General features: G+C 38.3%; 1 protein-coding gene across 2 annotated transcripts in view; it reads right to left on the bottom strand.

Annotated features, from left to right (window-relative positions):
* Positions 1-27,707, bottom strand: part of PTPRR (protein tyrosine phosphatase receptor type R) — a 347,808-nt gene that overhangs the window by 126,810 nt on the left and 193,291 nt on the right. For both annotated transcript variants that reach the window (XM_020990258.2, XM_020990259.2), the window contains one exon: positions 17,928-18,190. In XM_020990258.2, the coding sequence (XP_020845917.1) occupies positions 17,928-18,190 (263 nt within the window). The remainder of the gene's footprint in view (positions 1-17,927; positions 18,191-27,707) is intronic.

Raw genomic sequence — 27,707 nt, forward strand, 5'->3', positions numbered from 1 at the left:
CACTATATCACGTAGCTGCCTCTGCCTATTTCTCTCTTGCATAACTCTAATTATTGGGTGATTTCCCTAGCTAACCATGCTGAATGATAAAAATGATCATAACTGGCTTTCGTGTAGCACTCGAGGGTTTGTGAAACATTTCTCCTCTGTGTTTTTATCTTTCCCTTTGCCTAGTTGACCTCTTTTTTGAGATACTAACTACTACTAGAAATGACAAACATGTGTGTGCCACCTCCTCTGTCAAAGACCTTGGGGGTGTAACTCCCCGACAGTGATATCACACAGCTCCTTTGTGGAGACGGGGCTCTGTTCTGACTTTTAACAGAATGACATTCTGGAAAATGTCTGTTTCTTCAACTGGGAAATTATATGATTAAACCCTCTAGTCAGCAGCTACATCAGTCTCTTAAAACCAGGTGAGCTTTTGAAGAACAAAAAGGTGGGGCAAGAAGTAAGAAAGTGGAGGAAAGATTTTCCTCAAGCTCCTTACCCTCCCCTCTTCTGTATCTACAAGAGAAGACAGGTGGCCCCTTTTGCACCTTGAAATGGAGAATAAAGGTCTTTATTTTCGATCTTATTCTCATATTAAGACTTCATGATTACTATTGAGGGCAATGAGATCATTGCCAACCAACTGATGCTCTAAATAACTGATTTTACACTAAAAATTAGCTCTATCCCCCCCAAACCATTTTAATTCCTTGTATGTGTCAAAAGCAAGCCATTATTGTCATAAAATAATAGAATTTAAAACTCACTATGTAGGATAGTGTAGAAGAGGCATCATCAGAGAATCTCAGGGTTGGGGGTGATCTCAGAGGTCCCTGGTTTCACCCCTTCCTGAATAAGAGCCCCCCTTTACAACATCACCAACAGGTCCTCATCCAATCTTTTCTTAATAATCTTTAGTGTTAAGGAACCCTCAACCTTCTGAGAACCTTCATTTTCAGACCATTTGAATTGTTGTGAAGCTTTAAAAAAATTGAGCTTAAATAGAACTTTTTGAAATTTCTACCCATTGTTCAGTATTCTTCCCAGTAAGTCCAATCAGAGCAAGTCAAACTGCTCTTACATGGTGGAGCCCTTCAAACACTTGAAGACAGATGCTATCACCTTAGTTAAGTCTTTTCTCCTAGTGAATCGGGGGCCATCTCCAGTCTTCCTGATCTATATCTTGCCACTGGATCCAGAAGGCTCTGGAGGAGAAAGTGAGGCAGGTGACTACACAGTCCTCCCTCACTTAAATCCAATTCAAGTCACGGCATCATCTTCCTGATGTCATGGTCTTCTTTGAGAATGAATGACATACAACAACCACAACCACCTAGTGAACCATCTGTAGGCCACTTCAAATGATCCCCTTATGGTATAATCTGCAGCTTTCTCAACATGCAGGTTGCTCTCCCCTGTATACACCCTGGTTTGTTGATTGAATACGGCCTGCAGAACAGAACATGTATGGTCTCAGGTTAGAGTAGAGGACAGTGGGCTTTGTTGTTCTTCACCATGAGCACCATGAGCTCCAACATAAGGTCATTGTAGCTTTTTTTGGCTACCATGGAGCCCTGGGCTTGGAGTCAAGAAGACCCTTGTTCACAAGTTTAAATCTAGCCTCACACATTTACTAACTATATGACCCCGGGCAAGTCACTTCACCCTGTTTGCCTCAGTTTCCTCCCCTGTAAAAAAATGAGCTGGGGAAGGAAATGGTAAACCACTGCAGTATCTTTGCTGAGAAAACCCCATACAGGGCCACAGTCAGACATGACTGAAGGACAACATTACTCACCTTGTTGATTCCTAATGAACTGACAGTACAGTGAGAGCCTTGTGTCTTTTTCACGTGAGCCTTTGTCTAGCCGTGCCTTCCCTATCCTGCTCTAAAGCAGCTAAATGTTTCAACCCTAGTATATGTAGCTAGGTGGCTCAACGGATAGAACACTGGGCCTGGAGTCAGGAGGACCTAAGTTCAAATCCAACCTTAGACACCCTTGCTGAATGACTCTGGGCAAGTCACTTCACCCTGTTTGCCTCAGTTTCCTCCTTTGTAAAATGAGTTGGAGAAGGAAAGGGCAAATCACTCTAGTATCTTTGCCAAGAAAACATGACTGTACAACAATAAAATGGAACTTTATATTTATCTCTATTGAATTTCCTCCCACTAGATGCAGCCTGTCATTGTAGCTTGTCAAGGTCTTATTGGATCCTGACTCTGTTGTCCAAAACGTTAGCCATCCCTTCCAGCTTTGTGTCACTGGCAAGTTTTTCACTGTTAAATGCTAACTCCTAATGGAATACTATTGTGCGGTAAGAAATGATGAGCAAGCAGACTTCAGAAAAAACTGGAAAGACTCATATGGACTGAAGCAGAGTGAAGTGAGCAGAACCAGGAGAATGTCGTACACAGTAACAGCCATGTTATGTGATGACTAACTTTGATCAGCTTAGCCCTTCTCAGCAATACAAGGACCTAAGACATCTCCAAAAGTCTCATGAAGGAAAATGCTACCCACATCCAGAGGAAGAACTACGGAGTTTGAATGCAGATTGAAGCATACTATTTGCTTTTTTTTCTTCTGTTGTGTTTTGTTTCTTCTTTCTTGTGTTTCCTCCTACTGGTTCTAATTCTTGACTAATGTGAAAATATGTTTAATAGGAATGTATATAGAGAGCCTATATCAGATTGCATGCCGTCTTGAGGAGGGAGGTAGGGAGGGAGAGGGAGAAAAATTTAAATCTCAAAAGCTTAAGAAAGTGATTGTTGAAAACTAAAACCAAATTAATAAAAGAAGAAAAAATAAATGCTAATGCCTAGAGGAATTCTGATAGTGGAACTAATTATCCAGCTAATTCTGAAATGTAAGCCATTTTTTCTGTATATACATTAGATCTATGAGCACCCACTTGGAAAAATGAAAAAATTTGGGTATTTTTAAAAGCATAGCTAAATTGTAGAGTGCACAGTTAAGCCTTAAAATTCATACCGTATACCTTGACTGTAAGAATGGGCTCTTGTAGCCTTTCTGCCTTCTGTGTCTTCTGCCTCCCATCTATCCATCATACCACTACCAGACTAGTCTTCCTTCTGCCTATACCTGGTTATGTCAGTCAGCTGCTCAAAAATCTCTATTAGTTCCCTACAGTCTATGTTAAATTCAAAATTTTTGTCTGACGTTCAAGGCCCTGCATAATCTGGCACTATGCTATATTTCCAGTTTTATCACATAAAAATATTTCTTCCTACGGATTCTATTCTCCAGGGAAATGGAACTACCCTTTGTCCCCCTGAACATAACACCCACTTCTACTCCCACACCCTCTCATCCTTTCCTACTTCTGTGGTTTACTCACTCTGTTCTTCATGTCTGGAATGTCCCCTTTGGCCTTTCCATTTCCACCCATACTTTAAATTGCCAATAAAATGTTACTTCCTCCAAGAAATCTCCCCTGGTCCCCAGGAACAGCTGTTCAGTAGCAACCTCCCACCTGGGGTTTCCTGTGGTTTTGTATTTTGCATAGGGGCAGCTAAGTGACTTGGTGCTTAGAGCACTGGGCCTGGAGTCAGGAAGACCAAAGCTCACATTTGGCCTCAGGCATTTACTAGCTGTGTGACTCTGGGCTTCAGTTTCCTCATCTGTATAATGGGCTGGAAAAGGAAATGGCAAATCACTCCAGTATCTTTGCCAAGAAAACCCCACACACACTTGGCCCACAGAGTCATAAAGGGTCACGTACATGACTGAACAACAACAACAACAGTATTATACTATCAACATCTATGTCTTATCTGCTTAATAGACTTCCAGATCCACATGGGATAGAAGAGACCATTTGTTATATATGTTTTTCCTTTCACTCTGTATGTTGCCCAGTGCCCTACACATGTGAGCTGCTTAATAAATGTTTGTTAAATGAATTCAAATTGTTTGTCTGAAGGATCTTATTACAAGGGGCAACTACATGGCATACTAGCCCTGAAATCAAGAGGACCTGGGTTCAAATCTGTCCTCAGACACTCACTAACTGTGTGACCCTGGGCAAGTCACTTAACCTTCGTTGCTTCTAAAAAGTAAATAAATAAAAGTAAAGAATCTTATACACTGTGGTATAATGAAATGATACTAGATATTATATATATATATATATATACATATATATGTATATATATATATATATATATATGCAAGGTACAAAGAAAATATTCTACATTATACGTGAAGGAGGGGCAGTCTTAATGACTTGCCCAAGGTCACATGAGGAGTGTCAGAGAGATGATGATGATGAGGAGGAGGAGGATGAGGATGATGATGATGATGATGATGGTAACGTTTATACGATACTTTGAAGTCAACGAAGTATTTTACTTATGTTAAATCATTTGATCAACAATAATAACCCTATGAGCTAAATACTATTACTATCTCTATATTACATATGAGGAAACTGAGGCACAGAGAGGTTAGGTTATTTGCCCAGGATTACATAGCTGACATATGTTTGTACCAGGATTTGAACTCAAGTATTCTTAACTCAAAGTCCTTTGTTCTATCCACCCTGTCACCAAGTGGGTCCTCGAGAGCCATTATCAAATGATTTATGCTCAAGGATTCATAACCTTTTTTGCACCATGGATCTTTTTTGGCAATCTGATAAAATCTTCAGACTCCTCAGAATAATACTTATATACACATAAAACAAAATACATAGGATTATCAAGGAAAACAATTCTATTGAAATACAATTATCTATTTCTTTATTTTAAAAGAGTAAATTCTGGGCAGCTAGATGGCAAAGTGGATGGAATATTGGCTCTGGATTCAGGAAGACCTGAGTTCAAATCTGGCCTCAGAGACTTGATACTTATCAGCTGTGTAACCCTTAACTCCCTTGCCACACACCGCCCCCCCCCGAAATTGATTAAGCTAAAAGAGTAAATTCATAGTTAGGAACCCCTGAAATAAAGGAACCAAGCTGCCTAGGTTTCAGGTAAATTTCCATTTTGCTTCTATAATATATGATAGGATCAACATTTTCCTGATACAGTTTCTTTTATCCTAAATACAACATGGGAAGGCTTTACCTAAAAGAAGACAAAGTTATCCCTTTCCCCAACCTAATTGGCCTACAGGATTGGCCTTAGCTCACCTGACTTAGCTTCATGGGCACTCTAGGACATATGTAACCCTGGCCCTGTTGAATTGCAGCCCCTTGGACTTGGTGGATTTCTAAAGACCACATGAATTACCATGTCCTTCACTATATCCTGCTCTGCTGATCAAATGAATTTCCACATGGAGATGACGGGAGCTGAGTCCAGAGGAGCGAAGTGCCTTGTGTCCTCGTTATATAATTTCGCTGTGTTAAAGTAATCTTCCTTTTATTAACTGTTCAGCATCTTGTGAGTACCTCCTTTTATCCCAACATCCAATCTGAACTAAGAGTAGAGAGACATCCCTGAGAGTTTCAAAAGTTTGTTTAAAATTTATCATATTTAAATGCTACCACACACTTGTTAGCAATCATCAATAAATTACCTTTTAATGATTTTTCCTTCTTTTTCATGACTTGAGCAAAAAAAAATAAAAATGCATAGATGTAGACAAAAGACCCAGTGGGGGATTAATACCTCTCAAAATAGGAATTTGAAGACAACTCTTTAAGAGCAAATGAGAATGAAAAAAAATACAATCATAACTCTGCTCATTCAGAATACCATATCAATCAAGAATAATGGGGTATTTTTATACCATGGTTTCCCCTGAAAGGCATGCAGGGAAGAGAAATGCTGTGGCCTTTTGTTTTACAGATCTGCAGTGAGCCCAGTTCATTTAAGGATATACAATTAAGGTAGTAAGAGTCACAGATGGGATTTGAGCCCAGGTCTTCCGTCTTACTTTATTATGAGTGTTCTTTCCATGGTACCACATGATTTATATAAAGTAACCTTTCTTTCCAAGGGATACAAGAAAGATGAAGGAAGAAATGATTCTCATAATGCTTGGACCCTTGGGAAGGTCTGTTACTTTCTTTCTGTAATGACTGTAAATTAATGGAAAAATTGAAGTCAAGAGCAAAAGGGAGTAAAGAAGATAGAATAGAGGAACTATAGCTGGTAGGGGATGGAGACAAGGTGAAGAGAAGAAGGATTCTGGCCTAGATTCATGTAGCTCTTATTTTCAAACTAGATTTAAAAAAAAGAGAGAGAAAGAAAAGTTCCAATAATAGAAGCAGACACATTAAAAATTCGATAATAATTATTTTTGCATGTGAATTAAGTTATTAATTCCTTAAGTAATTAAGTTATCCTTAAATATTTATGAATTTATGGAAACAAGAGTGAATTGACCAAGGAAAGATACTGACTACACATTAAGCATTTGCTAGAAAACCCTTTAATGCTAGATGATTTGTATCACATAACCTGCAGTGCTTTTATCACTAATAAAACTATCTGCCTGCAAGATATGCCAGGAGATATGCCCTGCTCAGAGAACACAAAGATTATGGATTTTCATAAGAAGCCAGCAGAATTCATTTCCCACTAGAAAATAACCTAGTAGCTCCTGCCCCGTTCTAGCCCTGTGTATCCACCAGATGGCACTGTTCCTACATGATTCAGGATGAGCTTTACCAGGCAAGGGACGCATTAGTAGGCTTGCTTCAGATAGAGCATTCAGATGGTGTTAAGTTTCCATCTACATTTAAATTGAGCCCAGAGGATTACAAATTATTTCTTTTAGAAATCGTACTTTTAAAATTTGTACAATATATTAGGAGACGCTTGTAAAATATTTACAAGGGATGCAAGTCCCCAATTTCAAAATGACTTAATATAGGTCAAAACCAATCTTTTTTTTTTTTTTTAAAGTCACCTACCGTGGTTGGTTCATTTTTCTTTAGGCTGAATTTAACTAGCACTGCGACAGATGTGCTGTATCATTTTGTGGGGACCTCTGCTGATGGTGGCACCAATCTTCCTTTTCGGTAATTAGGAGGCTTTCAATGAAATAGGCACACTGCGTACCTTGAAATCCTAGAGACCATCTCTGCATCCCATCAATCCAAATGAAATAGCTCAGCCCACAGGATGAAGGCTCTTGGTACAAGCATACAAAATGCTGACTCAGACTATCACTGGAGGCAGGCAGCCAAGGGTGCTTTGGGAATTGGACTCCACACTTGGCCTGGATAAAATCTTTCCAGGGTTTCACAGTTTCACTCAATTCTTTCAATGGGTGAATTAAAATTTATGATATGATCATATACTTCCCCAGAATATATGTGAAATTTCATTTAAAAATAACCAGTTTATATCTAGCATTTTCACATCTCTTCCCCCTTCATGCCTTGTGTTTTTGGGGGAGGTAGAATGGGGAAGAGGGTCCAGTGTAGGGAATTCCAGGTGTGAAAACTTCCTCTACCAATTCAAGGGGGCAATTTGAAAAGTCTGCAAATTTTAGGCTTAAAGAATTGCCTGGGGGCAGTTGACTTAGAGTAGTATCACACAGCCAATGTTTGTCAGAATTGGGATGAGAATTCAGGTTATCCTGCCTTTCCTTCTCTATTCACTAAGTTAGAGTGTTTCTCTCACATGTAGCAGACATTTAATAAATGGTCACTAGATGTGAATATGTAGATTATAGAATGAATTGCCAGTACTTCCAGCTACAGATACATCAGAACACTTAAATCTCCCATTATTCTGAGTAAAAAATGAAATTTATACAATGCGTAATAGCTAACATAACTATTAAAGGTGTTTTAAATCTAGAAAGCTCTTGGGGCAGCTAGGTGGTGCAGTGTATAGAGCACCAGCCCTGAAGTCAGGAGGATCTGAGTTCAAATTTGGCCTCAGACCAAATACTTGACACTTACTTACTGGCTGTGTGACCCTGGGCAAGTCACTTAACCCCAATTGCCTAAAAAATAAAATCTAGAAAGCTCTTTATGTATCTTATCCTATTTGATCCTTGCAACCTCTAAGGTGGGTTCTATTATTGTTACTATTTTGCAAATGAGGAAACTGAGGTTGAGAATGGTTTAGTGGTTTGCCCAAAGTCACATAGCTAATAAGTATCTAAGGCAGGATTCAAACTCAAGTCACCCTGACTCCAAGTCTATAGCTTTATCCACTCAGAGAAAACAGTCAAATTTTCTCCTTAGTAGAAGAATACAATGCTCTCTAGAAATAGATTTATGATCCAAAATCACCATAATTTTTTAAAATGGTCAGCATGTTCCCACCATTAACTATAAAATTTGGCATCTTCTTTTCATAAAACTGGAAGAAAATAGACTTGTTCATTGGAATTTAAAAGGGATGGAGGTTGGGAAAGATGCTGAGGGAAGTAGGGTATTTGAATCAGATTGATAAAACCTGTAAGGGAGCCTAGAGATCTTCTCATTTGACAACTGAGGAAACTGGGCCAGGGATGTTAAGTGATTTGCCTAAGGTCACACAGTTATCTGTGTAACTGACAACTGAAATCTACACCCAGAGACTTTGGGTCTAAACTCACTGCTCTTTCAAAATTAAGAACTTGTCCAAGGTCGCTTCCAGATCTCCAAGGGAGCAGCTGATAGAATGTGTAGGCTGCTGATGGCAGATGCAGTAGCATACTGTGCGTACTAGAGAATCCAGTTCTTGGAGAGGGCGTCAGATGAGGACCAAAAAAAAAAAAGGCAATGCTGTAGTCTTCACTACTATTTCCAGTGTTAGTCTCTTGGCCTTCAGTCATCAAAATTACAGTCACTGCAGGATCTGCTTTGGTGGAAATTAAATCTGTGCTAGCCAGCATTCTAAACATTGATCTATTATTTTACCTATTTCTTTTTTTAACTGCTATTTAACTTTGTTTTTGTTTTGTTTTATTTCATCATCGGCTTCCGTTTTCTTTCCATTGGGTTGCATTCTTTCTTATTTTTTTTTTTTTAGTTTTGTTTTGTTTTCACTTAACACTACCACATTTCATCCCATGGGCTTGCCATTTATTGTTCAACAGATTTTTTTAACCCTGCTTGCAGACTTTTTTCTCTCCTTTCTTAGTGGATTTTTAGCCTTGTAAGAAAAAGTGACCCCTTTCTAGATTTGTTGTCCTAACTCTTCAGAACCCTTTCCAATGGTACCTATTGAAACTTAAAAGAAAAAAAATATTGCTACTATCAGGTAATTTGAGATACAATATAAACACAGCTTCAGGAAAATCAAAATGATGTTTGCTGTTTGTGAGATGGTTGGTTGTATTTTCTCTTCCCCATCTCCCTCCCTTTAAATATTTTATGAAAAGATAGAACAGTAATGAAAATGATAAGGACAAAATAAAGCAGCAAAGTCTTTTTTCTTCTTGGAATCTCCATTCCAGCATCCTCTTCCTCTTTCTGCTCTACCCCCTACCATCTACTCTCCCAACCTCCTCCTTACTGCCAAGATCTGTGAAGCATAGACTTGTAATAACTAGCTGGCTTTTACAAAGAAGTGATCTAGAATGGAAATTGTCCAGTATGATCCAAGCCCAGTTGACAGATAGCTTTTTTCTTGTAGTTTACAATTTCTCTTTTTTAGTAGAAGTCTTTTTTAATGCTCTTGTAAAAAATAATCATGATCAAGTAAAAAAAATCCACTCACTTTTTATGTTCAAAAATGTAACTCTAGGCTTCTGGCCCAGATGGCTGCTTGAACAGAAGCAGCCCAGTTCCCACATATCCATTCCAGAAAAAAATCTAAAAATAACGCTAGACTCAATAGTGATCAAGAAACCCAGTGAGAAGCTGTAGTAAGTAAATAAGCAGAAGTGGGGGAAATAATTCATATAATGACAACAATCCTGCAAAGAAAAACAACTTTGAAAGACTTAAGAATTCTGACTGATTCAATGGCCAACCACGTCTCCAAAGGACCAGTGATAAAGTATGTTACCCACCCTCTGACAGAGAGGTGATGGCCCCAAAGTGAAGGGACATGCATTTTTTGATATGAGTGAGCTTGAGCTAATCAAAGGATGTCTCTGGGCCTTGCTTTTCTCAAGTGTAGAATGAAGAAATTAGATGTCTCCTAAGGTCCATTCTGGGTTGTGCTGGTCAATATTTAACAACCAGCTCCCTGGGGGGGAAGAGGGGTTTGGTAGGGTTGGGAGGGGTTAGATGCATGCAGGATACACTTTTAAGTTTAATTTTTAATACCAACATTTTCTCCATCACTTTCTTATCTTAAAATAAAGAAAACAATAAATCAAGCTTTGCCAGTTTCTAAGACGTAAATGTTCATACTGAAATTTAATGATTGGCTTTCCAGTACAACCTGACTCCAGCATACCTCAGGTCCATTCCATGATTCCAAGAACAGGCTTCTTTACCCCAGCCATCATTCACTCTGCCACTGCTGCTTCACTCTCCAGACCTGACCTCCAGGGAGCCAAAACTCCTGTCTTGGGGCCATGTCACTACCCTGCCTCTGGTACATGCTTAACTGTCCTCATCCCCTTTCTACCTCTAGCTCAGGGAACTGTTTTCAAACAGCATATCTTTGCTTCTGGTCTTATTGTTCCACTTATCATCCTCGTGACTTAACACCCATTCCTGTTCACTGCTCTCTTTCATGTGGCAGCTAAGTGATTGAATCCACTTGAAATCAGTTGAAGCCTGATTGAATGATGGAGCTGGAGTCAGGAAGATCTGAATTCATCTTTTGTTGTTGTCCTTGTTAAGTTGTTTCAGTCAAGTCTAATTCTCCATGACATTTGGGATTTTCTTGGACCAGATACTGAAGAGGTTTACCATTTCCTTCTCCAACTCATTTTACAGACTAGGAAACTGAGGCAAACAGGGTTTAGTGTACTTACCTGAGGTCACGCAATTAGACAGTGTCTTAGGATGATTTGAACTCAGGTCCTCCTGACTCCAAGGCCAGTGTTCTATCCACTGCATTGCCTAGCTGCTCCTACTGAGTTTGTATCCCACTTCAGACTTCATAACTATGTTATAACCTCTCTCAACCTCAAATTTCTCATCTGCAAAATGGGGATAATAATAGCAGCTATCTCACAAGGCTGTTGTGAGGACCAAATGAGGTAACATATATAAAGCACTTTGCAAACTCATAAAGAACTATCTAAAGGCTAGCTATACTTTTATTATAATGATGATGATGATGATATTTTTGACAGCAGGAACTATCCTACTTTGTACTTGGAATCCTAGCACTTAGTACAATACTTGGAACACAGCAAGCACCTAATAAATGCTTTTTTTCATTCATTCACTCCAAATCTACCCTTCTGTCTCAGCAGTCCAGATTTTCATGAAAATCATTTGTTTCTCTTCTGAAATAAGGAACTGTTTTTCCCCACCTTCATTCATTTGTATGCATTTCACACCTTTTGATTCCATTATCTATTCACCCAGCTGAAGAGTTGAGGACTTTATGTGAATCATGGAGAACCTGCATGTTATTAATTAGAAAACAACAGACCAGTGCTAAGACTCTCCATTAGGGGGAGCAGGGAACCGATATCTGTTTTCTAGCATTCTGGGAGCACGCCATGGTAAATAGGGACTTTGAACTTGTATGCCAGTCTATATGACATTGTCTTGGCAAGGACTTTTGTTTTAATCTTTCTTTTATTCCAGACTCTTTCCCTAGAAAGTCTTGGAAGTCAGTCTGGTTGTTTTATTTTTAAATACCTGGAGTCTACATACTTTCAATGTGTATCACAGCTTTCCACCATAACTGGAAAATGAAAAGAAAGCATGCTATAGTACAACCCAGAGAAGGAAAATCAGAGGCTATTTGTTACCTGGAGGCAGTGTGGTATAGTAGAAACAATACTTAATGTGGAGTTCTAGCCCTGGGTTCAAATCCTGTCTCTTCTGTTTAATATTTTGGGTGACATAGGGGAAATCACTTAATCTCCCTGGCTCTCATTTTTTTTTTAACCTGTAAAATAATGAATTGAGCTACACGACTTCAAAGGTCCCATCCAGCTCTACACCTATGATCCTACTTTTGGAGTCAACAACCCACAAGAACACGTAGGGGTCTAGCTGCTACTATCAGGAAACTTGTCCCAGTTGTTTATCCTTGCTCTTTATAGATCTTGCAAAACAGCCAAAAATCAATGCAGTTAATTAACACAAGTTTATTAAGCATCTATGATATGTCAGGCAGGGCAGCTAGATGGCACAGTGGATAGAGCTCTGGCCCAAAAGTCAGGAAGACCTGAGTTCAAATCCAGAGTCAGACACTAACTAGCTGTGTGACCCTGGGAAATTCATTTACCCCTTTTGCCTCCATTTCCTCAACTGTAAAGTGAGTTGGAGAAGGAAATGGCAAACCACTCCAGTATCTTTGTCAAGAAAACCCCAAATGGGGGTCACAAAGAGTTGGACACAATTGAAATGACTGAAGAACGACATATGCCAGTCACTATGCTAAGTGCAGAGGATACGAAGATTGGTAAAAAAACAGTCCCTGTTGTTACGGAACTTACATTATAATAGTGGAGACAACACAGGGATAGGTACATACACAGCAGACTGAAAGGAATCTTGGGGGGGGGGAGGATCCGATAGTTGGAAGTGCTAAGAAAGGCCTCCTGCGTAACTTAGCATTTGAGCTGAGTGTTCAAGGAAGCCAGGATTCTTGGAGATGGAGAATTCATTGAATGCAGAGCATTCTAGCGACAAGGGGTCAATGTAAAGGCACAGTAGATGGAATTTCATTCCATACTGGCTTTTCTTTGACGAGTAGGGCTCTATCATAGAGTAATTGGAGGGAAGTCAAGAATGAGAAGACTACAAAGGTAGAAAAGGGCCAGGTTGTGAAGATTTTAAGTGCCAAACAAAGGACTTTCTATTTGATATTCAACAAAAGAGGAAACCATTGGCTTTTATTATAATAACCCCTATAGTGTCTGCCAGAAAATTTCCCTTAATATCCTTGATTGGCCTTTGTTTTTTAAGAGAAAAATTTTGAAAAACAAGAAATTAATGCAGACATAGCCCTTTATTAAGGACTCTCCTGCTCCCTTAATAGCTACACCTAAACAGAAAGGTGCTAGTAAGTACTTTCCATTTTTATAAGTAGTGGTGACGTGGGTGGGGGATAATAAGGATGGAAGGTAGAGAATGGATAGGAGAAAGATCTAGGAGGAAGAAAGAGAAGAATTTGATAACTGGCAAATTAACTAGATTGTGTAAGGGAGAGGGAATCTTTCCCTGCCTGGTTTTGCTGGATTTTTGTTTTGAGACCCTGAAAGCAAATTATTCACTTCAAATGTTAATCCATTTACTCCTTTCTTTTTGCTTTATGGAGTGGAGTGGCCCTTTCTTTCCCAATTAGACATAGGTATTTTATCGATGAATTTTCTTTATAACTGCCTGTCTTGCCTCTTAGGAATATACTAAGTTTTCTTAATCAAATAGGAGAGATTTATATAACACCACCGTAATTTCCTGGGAGAATTGACTTCTGATGCCACCATTGTAATTTTGTAGGAAGTTTAAGGGAAACAAATTTTATGCCATGAACAGAGCATAGTTACTTCACTACAGTACCAAGAGAAGTTGAACTGTAAAACTTGATATTGCAAGATTATACAAGTAGCAAATGTGGCTTAATACTCTTAGGGAAGTTTTCTGGCTCCTTGGAGATCCTCATGTTCCATACCACACTTGCTACCATTAACCATTCTATCTCAAGGCCACTATGTTTCTGTTTATGGCAGGGGACATGGTAATGAGAGTTGAATAGTAAGGGAGAATTGATCTAGTAAGGAATTTCTTCACATTTATCTTCTTCATTCATTGGGAACAAACTCAAGTTTCACTCATAATGGCATTCATTCATTCATTCATTCATTGATTCAGTCTTCATTTGACATAAGGCACTATGCCTTTTGCTGCAATGGAATACATAGATGAAATAAGACATCAACCTTACTGTCTCCAGACACAAACATTAATTTTAATTATGAAATAGATCAGGGATGAGGAACCTGCAGCCTCAAGGCCACATGTGGCCCTCTAGGTCCTCAAGAGCAGGCCTTTGAAGTTTGGGTTTGGTCAAAGGGCCATACTTGAGGACCTAGAAGGCCACATGTGGTGTTGAGGCTGCAGGTTCCTTACCCCTGAAATGGATCTTCAACACTGTGATATTTGAAATTTACAAATAAAATAAATTCAAATAACAATAAGAGTAAAAATAATGATCATAAGAGGCTGTATGGCATAATAGTGAGAGCCATTTTGGTAATCAAGAAGACCTGAGTTCCACTTCTCTCTCTGACACACATTAGTTGTGCAACCACCCCCCAGACAACTCTATAAGATGGTGACAGGGAATTGCTGATCTAAATTGCTTGAGTGAGTTACACAGGGACTTCCCAATATCAATGAAATCACAGGTCTATACTCCCTTCTTAAGATGATATTTATATAGTGCTTTAAGGTCTATAAAACACATTATGTACATTAGATGATTTGATCCTTAAAACAAAGTAGGTGCCATAATTATCCACATTATATGGATGAGTAAACTGAGACCCTGAGAAGTTAAATAGCTTGCCTACTGTCATATATTAATAAATATAAATGAATGAATGGATAGATAGATAGATAGATAGATAGATAGATAGATAGATAGATAGATAGATGGATGGATGGATGGATGAATGGATGGATGGATGGATAGATAGATAAATAGATAGATGGAGAGAGAGAGAGAAAGAGAGAGAGAGAGAGAGAGAGAGAGAGAGAGAGAGAGAGAGAGAGAGAGAGAGAGAGAGAGAGAGAAATATCTGAGGCAGGATTCACACCCAGGTCCAAGTCCAGCACTCAATGCCTTATAACACATTGTCTTCTTTCCTTATGCCTCCTTTTTTAGGCAAACAAAAAGTATAGTAATAAATATGGTAGTTAGGGTATCGAAGGACTAAAATGGACCTTAGAGATCATTTGGTATGACACTTTCATTTTACAGAATAGAAAACTGAGATTCATAGAGGCCAAGAGGCTTCCAAAGATCATATAGCTAAATAAGAGGCATAGCATAGACTAGAACCCAGATCTCAACTCTCAATAATGGTGACAAAGTTCTATCTTCACTATCAGGAAGATGAGTAAAGAGAAGTTTAAAGCATTTAAGTGAAAGAATGGCAGAGTAGGTCTAAATAAAAGAGTAAATTAATCAATAAGAATTTAATAGTAGCTGTGTGACCCTGGGCAAGTCACTTAACCTCTGTCTCATTTTCTCCATCTGTAAAATGGAGATAATAAAAGCACCCACCTCCCAGAGTTATTGCAAAGATAAAATGAGATGGTATTTGTAAAGTGCTTGGTGAACTTTCAAGTGCTATGAAAATGCTAGCTATTGTTATGATGTTGTTGCTCAGTCGTTTCAGTCATACTCGACCCTTCCTGACCCCATTTGGGGTTTTCTTGGCAAAGATACTGGAGTGATTTGCCATTTCCATCTCCAGTAGATCCATTTTGTTAGGCAATCACTGTTAGGCAAGTGACTTACCCAGGGTCACACAGCTAGTAAGTATCTGAGGCTGGATTTGAATTCAGATCTTCCTGACCCCAGACCCAGTCCTCCATCCACTGAGCCACAGGCTACCTCTGTTATTATGACAGGAGGCTAATTATTCCTTTTACTTTTACAAAGCACTTACTGCTTAATGGTAATATTTGTAGACCAAAACAAGATTCTGGATGATGAAATTTATCTTCTGTCTTTCTCAAGGTCCTAAACCACATTTTCTGGGTATGTGCTTGCATATCATATAATTTGACAAAGTGTTTGAATAAGTGCTATTTATGCACTGGGGATTGGAGGAGATACAAATGAGCCTTAGTTTCTGTATTGAACATCTGCTCTATGAATTATGTACTTGATCTCAAAACCCAAGGCAAAGAGAACAAAACTGGGAAAATGGAGATCTGGGAAAACTAAGCTAGAAAAATTATATTGTCATTGAGTTGAAAGAGACCTCAGTGGTCACCTTGTGCAATCCCTGAAGTGGGGATTCCTGCTGTGGCATCTCCAGTAAATGGCACTGTAGCCTTTTTCTGAACCCTTCCAATGACAGGAAGCTCACTATCTCCTTCAGCAGCTTATATAATTTTTTAATAGTTCCAATTGTTTGGCAGCTCAGTTAGTCAATAAGCATTCATTAAGTACTTACTAGATGCCAGGTGCAGTGCCAGGTGCTGGGAATACAAAGAAGTGTAAAAGACAGTCCCTGCTCTCAGGAAGCCCACATTTTTATGGGTGGGGGACAACCTGTAGATAACTCTGCAATATAAGTTACATATACAGTGTAAAGGAAAGATACTCTGCAATATAAGTTACATATACAGTGTAAAGGAAAGAGAGTTCTTTCTTTATATACCCTTTGATGAATTCATCCTTGTCTTGCACTGGAATCTGCTTCTTTCTACCTTAGATCATTAGTTATAGATCTGCGCCGTAGAGAATGTCTTCTTGCTCTTCATTATGATAGCTATTCATATATTTGAGGCAGGCAATCATACCCTAATGCTCTATTCCTCTGATTACTAAGCCTTCTCTTCCCTGTTCTAAATGTCCCCAGTTCCTTCAACAGGAAATTCTGCTTTGGGGAGCTCTCAGTAACCCCCACTTACCTGGCTTTATACAAGATGTACTTCTATGTAAAATGATTTTCCCCTAAATTTAATGATGAGTTAAACATCATTCTATTTATTGGAATCCTACAACAACTCCTTTGTGTAAAGGGAAGGATTTTATGCTACAATGTCAAAGGCTGTGTCAGTCAAGTCCTACCAAGGTAGAAAGGTTTTGAGGACAGGCCCGATGATTGGACTATAATGCCAAGCTCAGGCAAGGTGTGATAGTCATTACCCTGTATCTGGTACGATGGGGCACTCTGAGCCAGAGGATTTAAACAAAGACTCATTTTTACTAAAATCTTTCCAGTACTCTTAGGTAGAAGCAATTCACAAGGTGATTTAAAAGTAGTTCAGAGAATTAAAAGCAATAAAACCTGCCAGCACAAAGGTAAAAAACAAAACAAAACAGTCGTCAGCAAGGGGTCTCAGGAGCTCCTCAACAAAATCTCAAAAACCACTTTCATACTCCTCTTACTCAAATGATCCACCACTAGGACCCAGATCAGTCCAGCTTGGGGCAATATTAACCTTGATGATCCTAGGTCTGCACCACAACATTCTTGCAACAGTCCCATTTAGTGTTGTGGGAATAGGACAGAGGGCTAGTTAACTCACATGTCCCAGTATGTGGCCCACACCACCAGCAAAACTCCAAGACATCCATCACCACAAGACTGACCACCAGGTGCAAATTTTGGTGGTGGTAAATGGACTGGAGCCACAACTCTTGAAACCTACTGAGATACAGATTGCAACCTACTGAGATACAGATTGCAACCTACTTCATTGGCAAAACTGGATAATTTGATCATTGGAATTCACTATGAAGTTTCAAATCATGATACATCTTTACAAATAATTTGTGAAGACAGATGAGCCAATAAGAAAAAGAATATAAATATTCTCAGAGACCATGTTGTTCATTCACACTGCAAAGGAGACAAAAGTGGAACATGGTGACATTCTAATTCCTACCTTAAGTGTGATGTCCAAAAGACCTAATTTTCTCTTGATCTTATAAGAGATCAGTACCCATGATGTTTACTGTTTTGATAATTCAGCAGAATCAAATGTGATTAAGCAGCTCAATGAGCCCAGTCTATAAGACCTCCCTCTCTGATGACAAGAACTATTGTTTCTGAATGTCTTGCTACCGATATAAACATTCCCAGGTGAAACTGACAGGTTATATCAATCAATCAATCAGGTCCAATTCATTAGCATCTGAGAGAGTCAGGTCATGACTTAGCTTGAAAGTAGGTTCAGAAACATTTCCTTACCTCTCCTGAAGTCCTACAGGCTTCATTTTGAAAGGTGATGGACTGGCAGAAATAGCAGGCTTGATTTCAGGAGTGCATCGGCCTTGGGGATCCACTATGACGTTCACCACTTTAGGGGTGTGCTCAGGTTGGACCATGCTGTTGACCGTTTTGGCGTCAGATTGGGTAGCTTGTAATGGGATGGGGGATAGGTGGATCTCTTGGTTTTTCTCCTTGTCTTGTCTCAGAGAAAGCTGAATTTTTTCTTTTAATCTGTAAAGAACCTGTAAAGAGAGGAAAACAGAATAGCAATTGTTCTCCCACTGATGAAAAAAAAATCATAGGAATAGAAAAGAAAGTCTTCATCATTTCCCTTCCTGAAGCATCAAAAGATAAAGCAAAATGAGATTCATTTGTTTAAAAGAAGAAAAGTTTTTTGCATTATTTTCTCAATTGCTAGTATGAATTTTTCCCCAAAATATATTTGCAATATTTTTTACTGTACGAACAATATGTTAATTAAACATGCACAGGAACTTGTTTTGAGAAAAAGGATTTCTGGAAGTAGAATTGAGCTTATTTTCTTATAATATTAATATATTTCACTGTTTTTTAATTGATAAAAGAGAAACAAGGAAGAAAACTCCCACAAAATATATGGAGGAAGTATATCTCATACGAGACTAGGGAGAGACAGCATAATATAAAGGAAAGATCCCTGGCTTTGGATAGAGGGGACTTGGTTTTAATTGTGTGTTGTGCTTCCTTATTTTCTGAGTGACCTTGGGCTTGTCACTTCCCTTTTTCTTTAGGTTCTTCATCTCAAAAATGAAGGGGTTGGACTGCATGACCCCTAAGGAGTTTTCAAAAATTATGATCCTGTATAAAAATAGCAAAGGAGTAAAATTCTTTAAAATATTTTTAAAGGATTTTTTCTGTCCCTGTGATTTCTCTTCTCTAGGAAATTGGAAAAAGGAAAACTACCATCATGGATCAGCAGGTCCTCTGTATCTCACTTTATTCCCTGGCTGGTGTCCTTTGCTTCTTCCTTGGCACATAGCACAATTATTTGCATAAATATTGACTAATTGATGAATTGGAATTGATGAAAGCATCGGTGAATAAATGAATAATGACTAAATAAGCTTTGGTTGTCCTAGTGAGTTTTAAAAATGGAAGAGCAGATACCTCTAAATAAAAGATATGGTTATGACCATAGTTTCCTGGTCAAATATTAAAAAAAACCAGAAAAGGGAGGGAACACTCTGTCCTGAGTCAAAAGATAATGTTTCTGCTACAATAATCTTCAAATACTTAGGATTTTTGTTTTTAAACTATAGAATTAAAAACATTGAAGATGAAAACACTGAAATTGAATAGCACCCAAGGAGTGAAATTTAAAAATACTGATTGCCTTCATCTTCCAATAACCTACTCAAAGTGCTTTCTCTCTACTCTGTAAAAAACAAACTGCACATCAGAACAACATGAAGTGAATGATTCATCTTCAGGAGACTTATTCCAGCTGACTGAAAAAAAACAAAATTATATTCCTACAACTTTTATTAAAATAGGCCAGAATGTTTTTCACAGCAAACAAGCCATTTTCCTGAGTAACAAAACAAATACTTTTGTTCAACAATGATTCAAGTCAACAAACATTTATTAAGCTCTTACTATGTGTAAAGCACTATTCTAGAAATATAAAAGTAAACAGGATTTGAGCCCTCTTCTCAAAGAGCTTTTAACATAATAGAAGGGAAAGATGTATAAGCAAGTAGCTATGCTATAATAAGACCTCCTCAAAACCCTAGTCCAATACCTCATCATTAGGTGAAGGTGACCCTGAGTTCTCAAAGACCATAGCTGTGGAGTACAAGCCCTAGCAGTACTACCATCCTAGAAAGGCTGTTAGGATGATTCCATAACAGACTGGATTTTTCCCCCAATATTGAGAGAAAATAAGGAAGGATCCCAATACATTGAGTGGATCCCCTGGGGAAACCTTCTGGGAGAACATGGACAAGAGTCTTACAGAATGGGAAGTCATCCATGTATCTAGATCTGCATCATTGGAGGAGCCATCTAAATCTGTGACATCCCAAATGCATTTGAGTATCTGAATACAAGAGAGAATATAATACAGTATTTGAAAAGGAATAGTCCAGGCAAAACACTATGATTCCCATATGGGAGAATAGGAAGATATTAAAGAGTGTGCCTCATTAAAGTGGTAGTACATGACATAAGTCCTGAAGGGAGGCCTAAAGCTGATATTGTTTCTCATTCAAACTTTCCTAGTCCGCTTTGTCCAGATTACCCTTTTTGACCTTAGTGTCATGCTTATCTGTATACAAATCGTATCAGTCTGTAGAATGTAAGCCTCTTGAGAACAGACTGCATCATTTTTTATCATTACTTCTTCACTTACTAGCATAACGCCTTATACAGAAGAGACAATTAATGTCTAATTAATGAATGAGTAGGCAAGGGGTCAGGGGTGGGGGTGATATTAACAAAGATACAGAGACAGGAGGAGAAAGGACAAGAATATGCTAAGGAGTTTGACTAGAAAATGAAGGGGATAAATTGAAGCTAAAACTGGAAAAAAAATATGTTGGAGCTAGAACATAGAAACTTGAATAGCAGAGTCAAGAGCGTATTCTTTATCCGTGCAATGGGGTGCCCCTAAAGGTTTTTGAGTAGGAGAATAATATGAACAAAATTGTGAATTAGGACAATTATTTGGGTAGCTATATGAAGGATGGATTGGAGGAGTAATGGATTAGAGGCAGAAAGTGTTGTTAAGAGGCTATTATAATGGTCTAAGTGAAATGAAAAGGTAGGGTAATTACAGGAGGGGAATAGAAGGAAGACAGATATGAATTATGTTGTTGAGGAGATACAAAAGGCCTGTACTGTAGGCAATTAGGAAGGCCCAAATTGGAGTCCTAACTCTACCATTTCCCTGCTGTGTGATCTTATTGGGACGTTAGATTAGATGATCTCTAGGGTTCTGTCTAGGGGCTGCTAGGTGGATAAAATGCCAGGAGCACCTGATTTCAGGCCTGGTGTTAGGAAGATATCTTTGTGAGTTCAAATCCAACCTCACACACTTGTTGGCTATGTGAACCTAGGCAAGTCACTTAACCCTATTGGCCTCAGTTCCTCATCTGTGAAATGTGCTGGAAAAGGAAAGAGCAAGTCACTCCAGTATCTTTGCCAAGAAGACTCCAAATGGGGTCACAGAGAGTCAGACACAACTGGAAATGATTCAACAACAGCAACAACAAAGGGTCCCTTCTAGCTAAAGTGTTCCATGAGTTTAGGAGTCTATAACTGGATTTGTTAACTGATTTGAAGTGACTAGTGAGGTAGAGAGAACAGTCAAAGGTGACTCAAAGCTTAAGAGCCCTGGTCAGTAAGACCTTCTGGTGGCATGCTAAAAAGTAAAAGGGAAGTTAAGGAGAGGAATAGGTCTTTGGGGCAAGATGAATTCAGTTTTGGACATGCTGAGTTTGACAATTGGACATCCCAGCTAGGGATGTCTAGTAGTTAATTGGAAATATACATAACTCTGTGCAGAGGCTATAACTTCCATAAGGAGGTAATACATAAATGTGCAAAGAAGTACATGAAGGATCTGTGCTTTCATCAGCAAAGGGAACTCCTGTCATGGATTCTCCCTCCACCAACATAAATAGAAATTAGTCTATGACTTAAGTCCTAGAGAATCATTAGTAACATAAAGAGGTTAAATGACTACGTGGCTAGCAAGTGACATAGGAGAGATTTTCACCTATGGTGTGGTGTAGTGGGTAGGGTACTAGACTTGGAGTCAAGAAGACATGGGTTCTGGGGCAGCTAGGCAGCACTGGCCCTGGATTTAGGAGGACTTGAGTTCAAATCTGGACTGAGACACTTGACACTTAACTAGCTGTGTGACCCTGGGCAAATCACTTAACTCTGATTACCTTCTAGAAAAAAAAAAGAAAAGAAGAAGACATAGGTTTAAATATAGCATCAGATACTTACCAGTTTTTTTTAACCATAGGCAAGTCACACAAACTCTGCCTCAGTTTCCTCATCTGAAAGATGAAGGAGTTAGATTTGCTGGCCTCTAAGGTACTTTCATCTCCAAATCTATAGCCTATGATCCTTCCTCCATTGTTATTTCTAATTCCAACCTCGAAACCCTAGTCTCTATATGGAGGTGGTAATTAGTAATAAATAAAGATTACATTGTAGATTTTGTAAGTTCAGGTCCAAGGATATTAATTAGATTTGCCTAGATCTTTTTCTACCAGAGTGAAGTGTTTACCAAAGGAAAAAATACGGGAGTTGAGGAATAACCATCCTGACTCAATTATACTTCATAGTTAATTTTATGCATATATACATATATTAAAAAATTTTTATAAAGACAAAATTACTCCAAATCCTTCTCAACTAGCTTATAAACAAGACTGGATAAAGAAACTTTGTCCCATATTTTGCAATCAGTCATCTACTTATTTTATTAGAGGCCAGAGGTTAATTCTCCAATCACTCTTTCTCTGGCGTGTGTGTGCACACTAGTCATTTCCAAAGCAAATAGCTTTCATTGTGAAATAACTGAACAGGAAAACTCAGAAAATGAATAAAGATGTTTATGAGTTACCCTTTAATAAATAACCAGATAAATTAGCCAATAATAATTACATCAAATAAACTCATGGAATTCCTTCAAGAGGTTTGCCCCAAAATAGAATAATTCAGTGCACAGAATTTCACCCTCTTCTTTCCCCAGGCCATCTGCAGTCATTTTATAGGAAAGGAAACCAAGTCTGAGAGAGGAAAAATAGAAGGTAGGGTAGGTACTTCTTGAATAGAAATACATAAATGTTGTCTTCATTTTCCAAAAAGGGATGATGATGGAGTTTTCAAATTAATGAATTATAGGCCAGGAAGCTTGATTTAGATTTATGGCAAAATTCCAAAGCAGACTAAAAAGAGATGATATGTGAATACTTAGGAAAGGCAACGGTGGTGGTTGAAAGCCAGTGTGGGTTGATACAGAGTGGGTCATACAAGACTAATCTTACTAACATTTCCTTTTTTCTTTTAAACAAAGTTACTAAATTGGTAAATCTGGGGCATACCTTTGACACTGAATACCTAGATTTCAGCAAAGTCACTTGTCAGTCTCTTGTGGCCAATATTAAAGACAAGTGAGCTGGATGATAGCACAGTTGTATAGATTTAGGACTGGTTGGATGTCCAAACCCAAGGAATACTCAATAATAAATCAATGTCAACATAGAAAGAGTACTATAATAGAGTATTTCAGAGATTTGTCCTTAATCTTATCCTGTTCAAAAATCTTATCCATAATTTTGATAAAAGATGGGTATAAAACATGAAGTTGACAAAAAGTGGAAGGGTATAGCTAGCATACTGCAGGACACCATTAGTACCTCAATGTGCTAGAACAAAAGACAAATCCTAGTAAGATGAAATTCAATAAGAATAAATGTCAAGTTCTAGACTTGAATTTTCTAAAAAAGATCATCTCTGCAAGTACAGGAGTTGGGAAGATATGAGGACATATTGGATTATATGGGAGATCAAGGACAATAGTTTATCTTAACAAGGTCTTGGTGCTATTTTTTTCATGGACTATATGCTTAATGTGAATAAACAGTGTAATACAGTAGCCAAAAAGCCTGGTGTAATTTTAAGTAGTATTTAATAAAAACATTATGTTCAGAACAAGGGAGAGGACAGTCCCAATGAACACTGCTGAGATTGTGACATATTACATTTTGGGTTCCACGTTTTAGAAATCACTGAGAAACTGAATAGAGGAGGTACCAGAATGGTAACGAGATTAGACATTATTGCTTATCATGATTAGTCAAAAGAATTGGCAATATTTAGTTTAGTGAAGACTTACCAAGGACATGCTAATTGTTTTTAGGCAATTGAAAGGCTGGTATATGTAAGAGAGATAAGAATTGTTCTGTTTTACCCCAGATAATCAACAGCACAAAGGTGACTAAACAGAGGTCCTTGGTATAATATAAATTGCATTAGGGCAGGAACTGTTTTATTTCTGTCTTTGCATTTCTAGCACATACCACAGGACTTCATACATTTCTTGTTGTGGTTGTTGAGTCATTCAATCATGCCCAGCATTTCATGACCCCTGTACCATAGCATGCCAGGCCCTTCTGTTCCCCACCATCTCCCAAAGTCTGTCCAAACTCATGTTCATTGCTTCCATGATGCTACCGATGCATCTCATCCTCCATTGTCCCCTTCTCCTTTTGCCTTCAATCTTTCCCAGAATCACAATATTTTCCAATGAATCCTGTCTTTTCATTATTTGTATTTAAGTATTTAAGCTTCAGCTTCAGTATTTGTCGTTCAATGAATTTGTTACGGTGGTGGTTGTTTAGTTGTTTCAGTTATACCTGACTCTTTGTGACCCTATTTGGAATTTTCTAGGCAAAGATACTGGAGTGGTTTGCTATTTCTTTTTCCAGCTCATTTTACAAATGAGGAACCTGAGGCAAACAGGGTTAAGCGACTTGCCCAGGGTCACAAAGTTAGTAAGTGCCTGAGGCTGAATTTGAATTCATGTCTTCCTGATTCCAAGCCTGGTCTTCTATCCACTGTGACACCTAGCTGCCTTTTCCAATAAATAACCAGCATTAATTTCTTTAAGTATCGGTTGATTTGATCTCCTTGCTGTTCAAGAAACTCTCAAAAGTCTTCTGCAGCACCACTGAAAGCATTGATTCTGCTATAGCTTTCCTTATAGTCCAACTCTTACGGTTATACATTACTACTGGGAAAACTATAGCCTTGACTACATGGACCTTCATTGGCAAGGTGATGTCTCTCCTTTTTAGTATACTGTGCAGATTTGCTATAGCTTTCTTCCCAAGAAGCCAGCATCTTTTAATTTCATAGCTGTAGTCACCTTTTGCAGTGATCTTTGAGTCCAAGAATATAAAATCCGACACTGCTTCAATTTCTTCTCCCTCTATTTGTCCGGAAATAATGTGACCAGATAACATGATCTTAGTTGGTATTGTTATTGTTTTAATATTAAATCTTAAGCCAGCTTTTATACTCTCCTCTGTCACCTACATCAAGAGGCTTCTTAATTCATTCTCACTTCCTGCTATTAGAGTGGTATTGTCTGCATATCTTAGATTGTTGATATTTCTCCCGGCAACCTTAATTCTAGCTTTTGATTTGTCCAGCCTGGCTTTTCACATGAATTTCATACTCTGCATATAAGTTAAATAAGGCAACTATATACGGCCTTATTGTATTCCTTTCCCAATCTTGAACTAAACAATTGTTCCATGTTCAGTTGTAACTGTTGTTTCTTGGCTCCCATACAAGTTGCTCAGGAGATAAGTGAGATGATCTAGTACTCCCTTGTTTTTGAGGACTTGCCACAGTTTGTTGTAATCCATGCAGTCAAAGGCTTTAGTGTAGTCAGTGAAGTAAAAGTAGATGTTTTCCTGGACTCCCTTGCCTTCTCTATAATCCAGCAAATGTTGGCAATTTGGCCTCTAGTTGCTCTGCCTCTTTGAAAACCAGCCTGTATTTCTGTTATTCTTAATTCACATATTGCTGAAGCCTAGCTTTCAGAATCTTAAGCATAACTTTGCTGGTGTGTGAAATGACTGCAATTGTTTGGTAGTTTGAACGCTCTTTGGCATTGCCCTTCTTTAGGATTGGGATGTAAACTGACCTTTTCTGATCTGGTGGTCACTACTGAGTCTTCCAAATTCGCTGGCATATTTAATGCAGCATTTTAACAGCATCATCTTTTGGGATTTTAAGTAGTTCAGTTAAGTAGTTCAGCTGGAATTCCATCACCTCCATTAGCTTTATTGTTAGCAATGCTTCCTAAGGCCCACTTGACTTCACTCCCCAGGATGTGTGGTTCTAGGTCAGCAACCACACCATCACGGGGTTATCAGTGATGTTAAAATCTATCTTGTATCTTCCTTATATTATTTTTACCTTTTCTTAATATCTTCTACTTCTATTAAGTCTCTGCCATTTTTATCTTTTATCATTCCCATTTTCACGAAACACTCTCTGATATCTCCAATTTTCCTGAAAAGATCTCGTCTTTCCCATCCTATTGTTTTCTTCTACTTCTTCACATCACTCCTTTAAGAAAACCTTAGTTCTCCTTGTTATTCACTAGAATTCTGCATTCAGTTGAATATATCTTTTCCCTTTCTCCTCTCCCTTTCTTTCCTTAGCTATTTGTAAAGCCTCATCAGACATAGTAGATACTTAATAAATTTTTGGCTTGAGCTCCAATTCCTGCTGTCGCAGATGGATTGAGCTGTCTCAGGAGAGTAGGGGTTCCATCACGGGAATTTTCCAAGTGGAGGCTAATTGACTTCTTATCAGTGATGGGGTGGAGAGTTCAGAACACTATTAGATACTGGTGGGAATAAAGGGTCTCTGGAATCCTTTCCAACTCTGAGATTCTCTGATTCTATAAATTTCCCAGAGTCCCACAATGAGTTGCTAATGTATGCAGGATCATGGGATTTGGAGTCAGAAGAGCTCTTAGAAACCACCTAATTCTAACCTTCTTACTTTAGAGATGAGAAAGTCAAGGTCCAAGGAAGTTAAACAACTAAAGTTCATAAAGGTTATTGTGGAATTGGCTAATGAATCATTTAGTAATTTCCAACCAAGTGCCTGCAGACACTCTACTAGGCACAAGGGATACAGCCTCTCAAATCCCAGGGCAGTGTATCTTCAGTCACCTTAATTTCCATCACTCTACTCAACATCTCAAATCTGTATGAGTGCAGAAGGTATATCTTTTTCTTTGGGACCAAAAGGAGAGAATCAAATTTAGAAGACTGATTGGTCTATATCTAATACAGTTTGAATCACATTTCAAGGGAAACACAATTTATCATTTCAAAACTTATCTAGAAATTAAGCCATAATGGACCAAAGAAGGGAGCTTTTCCTTTCAATGAACTTTGTCTGAGTTTTAGGAGAGGAACAAAAGTAAATTGCCTGAGATTGATAAAGAAAAAAGAAAAGAAAATAACAAGTGAGAGGATGTAAAGAAAGGAAATCAGCCTGTACCAAAAGAAGTATATACCAGGAACAAAGAGAAATGGAGAAGTGGAGATGGGAAGAAGCTAAAAACAGCAATCAATGCTTTTGTAAAATAATAATCTCTTGAGTAAGAGGTATGTGAAAATATTATTTATATTATTATAAAATATTTTTAATGATCAAAATGTGTCCAAAAGATTTCAAAATCATGCTATGAGTCTGTTGTCATGTGAAGTTATTTTAACCATCTGAAAGTCAGGAATGTTGCATAGAAGCAGCATAATGTAGGGGATTGGCCTTGGAGTTAGGAAGACCTGGATTCAAAACCTGCCTCTGATACCCAGCTTATATGACCCTGGACAAGTCATTTAACTTTTCAGTGGCCTTGGCAATTCTCTATAGCTAAATGATCCAGGTAAGTTGCTTATTTGTAATGATTGGAGGAGTTTCTCTATCGATCATAAAACCAACCAATCATAGATCAAGAGCTAGAAGAGACATCAGAAACCACCCAGTCTAACCCCCTTATTTTACAAATGAGGAAACTGAGATCCAGGGAGAACAAGTAATTTGCTCAAGGTCATACAGATAGTGGGTATTGGAAATCACAGGTCTGGACCCAAAATGAAAAAAATAAAAGCCTAGACGCCTCTGTGACCACTGAAATGATTTATAAGATGGCTGGTTAAGATTGGTCAT

This window comes from Phascolarctos cinereus, unplaced genomic scaffold (genome assembly GCF_003287225.1).
Source record: "Phascolarctos cinereus isolate Bilbo 61053 unplaced genomic scaffold, phaCin_HiC Scaffold_1;HRSCAF=81, whole genome shotgun sequence".
In the NCBI taxonomy this organism is placed as follows: domain Eukaryota; kingdom Metazoa; phylum Chordata; class Mammalia; order Diprotodontia; family Phascolarctidae; genus Phascolarctos; species Phascolarctos cinereus.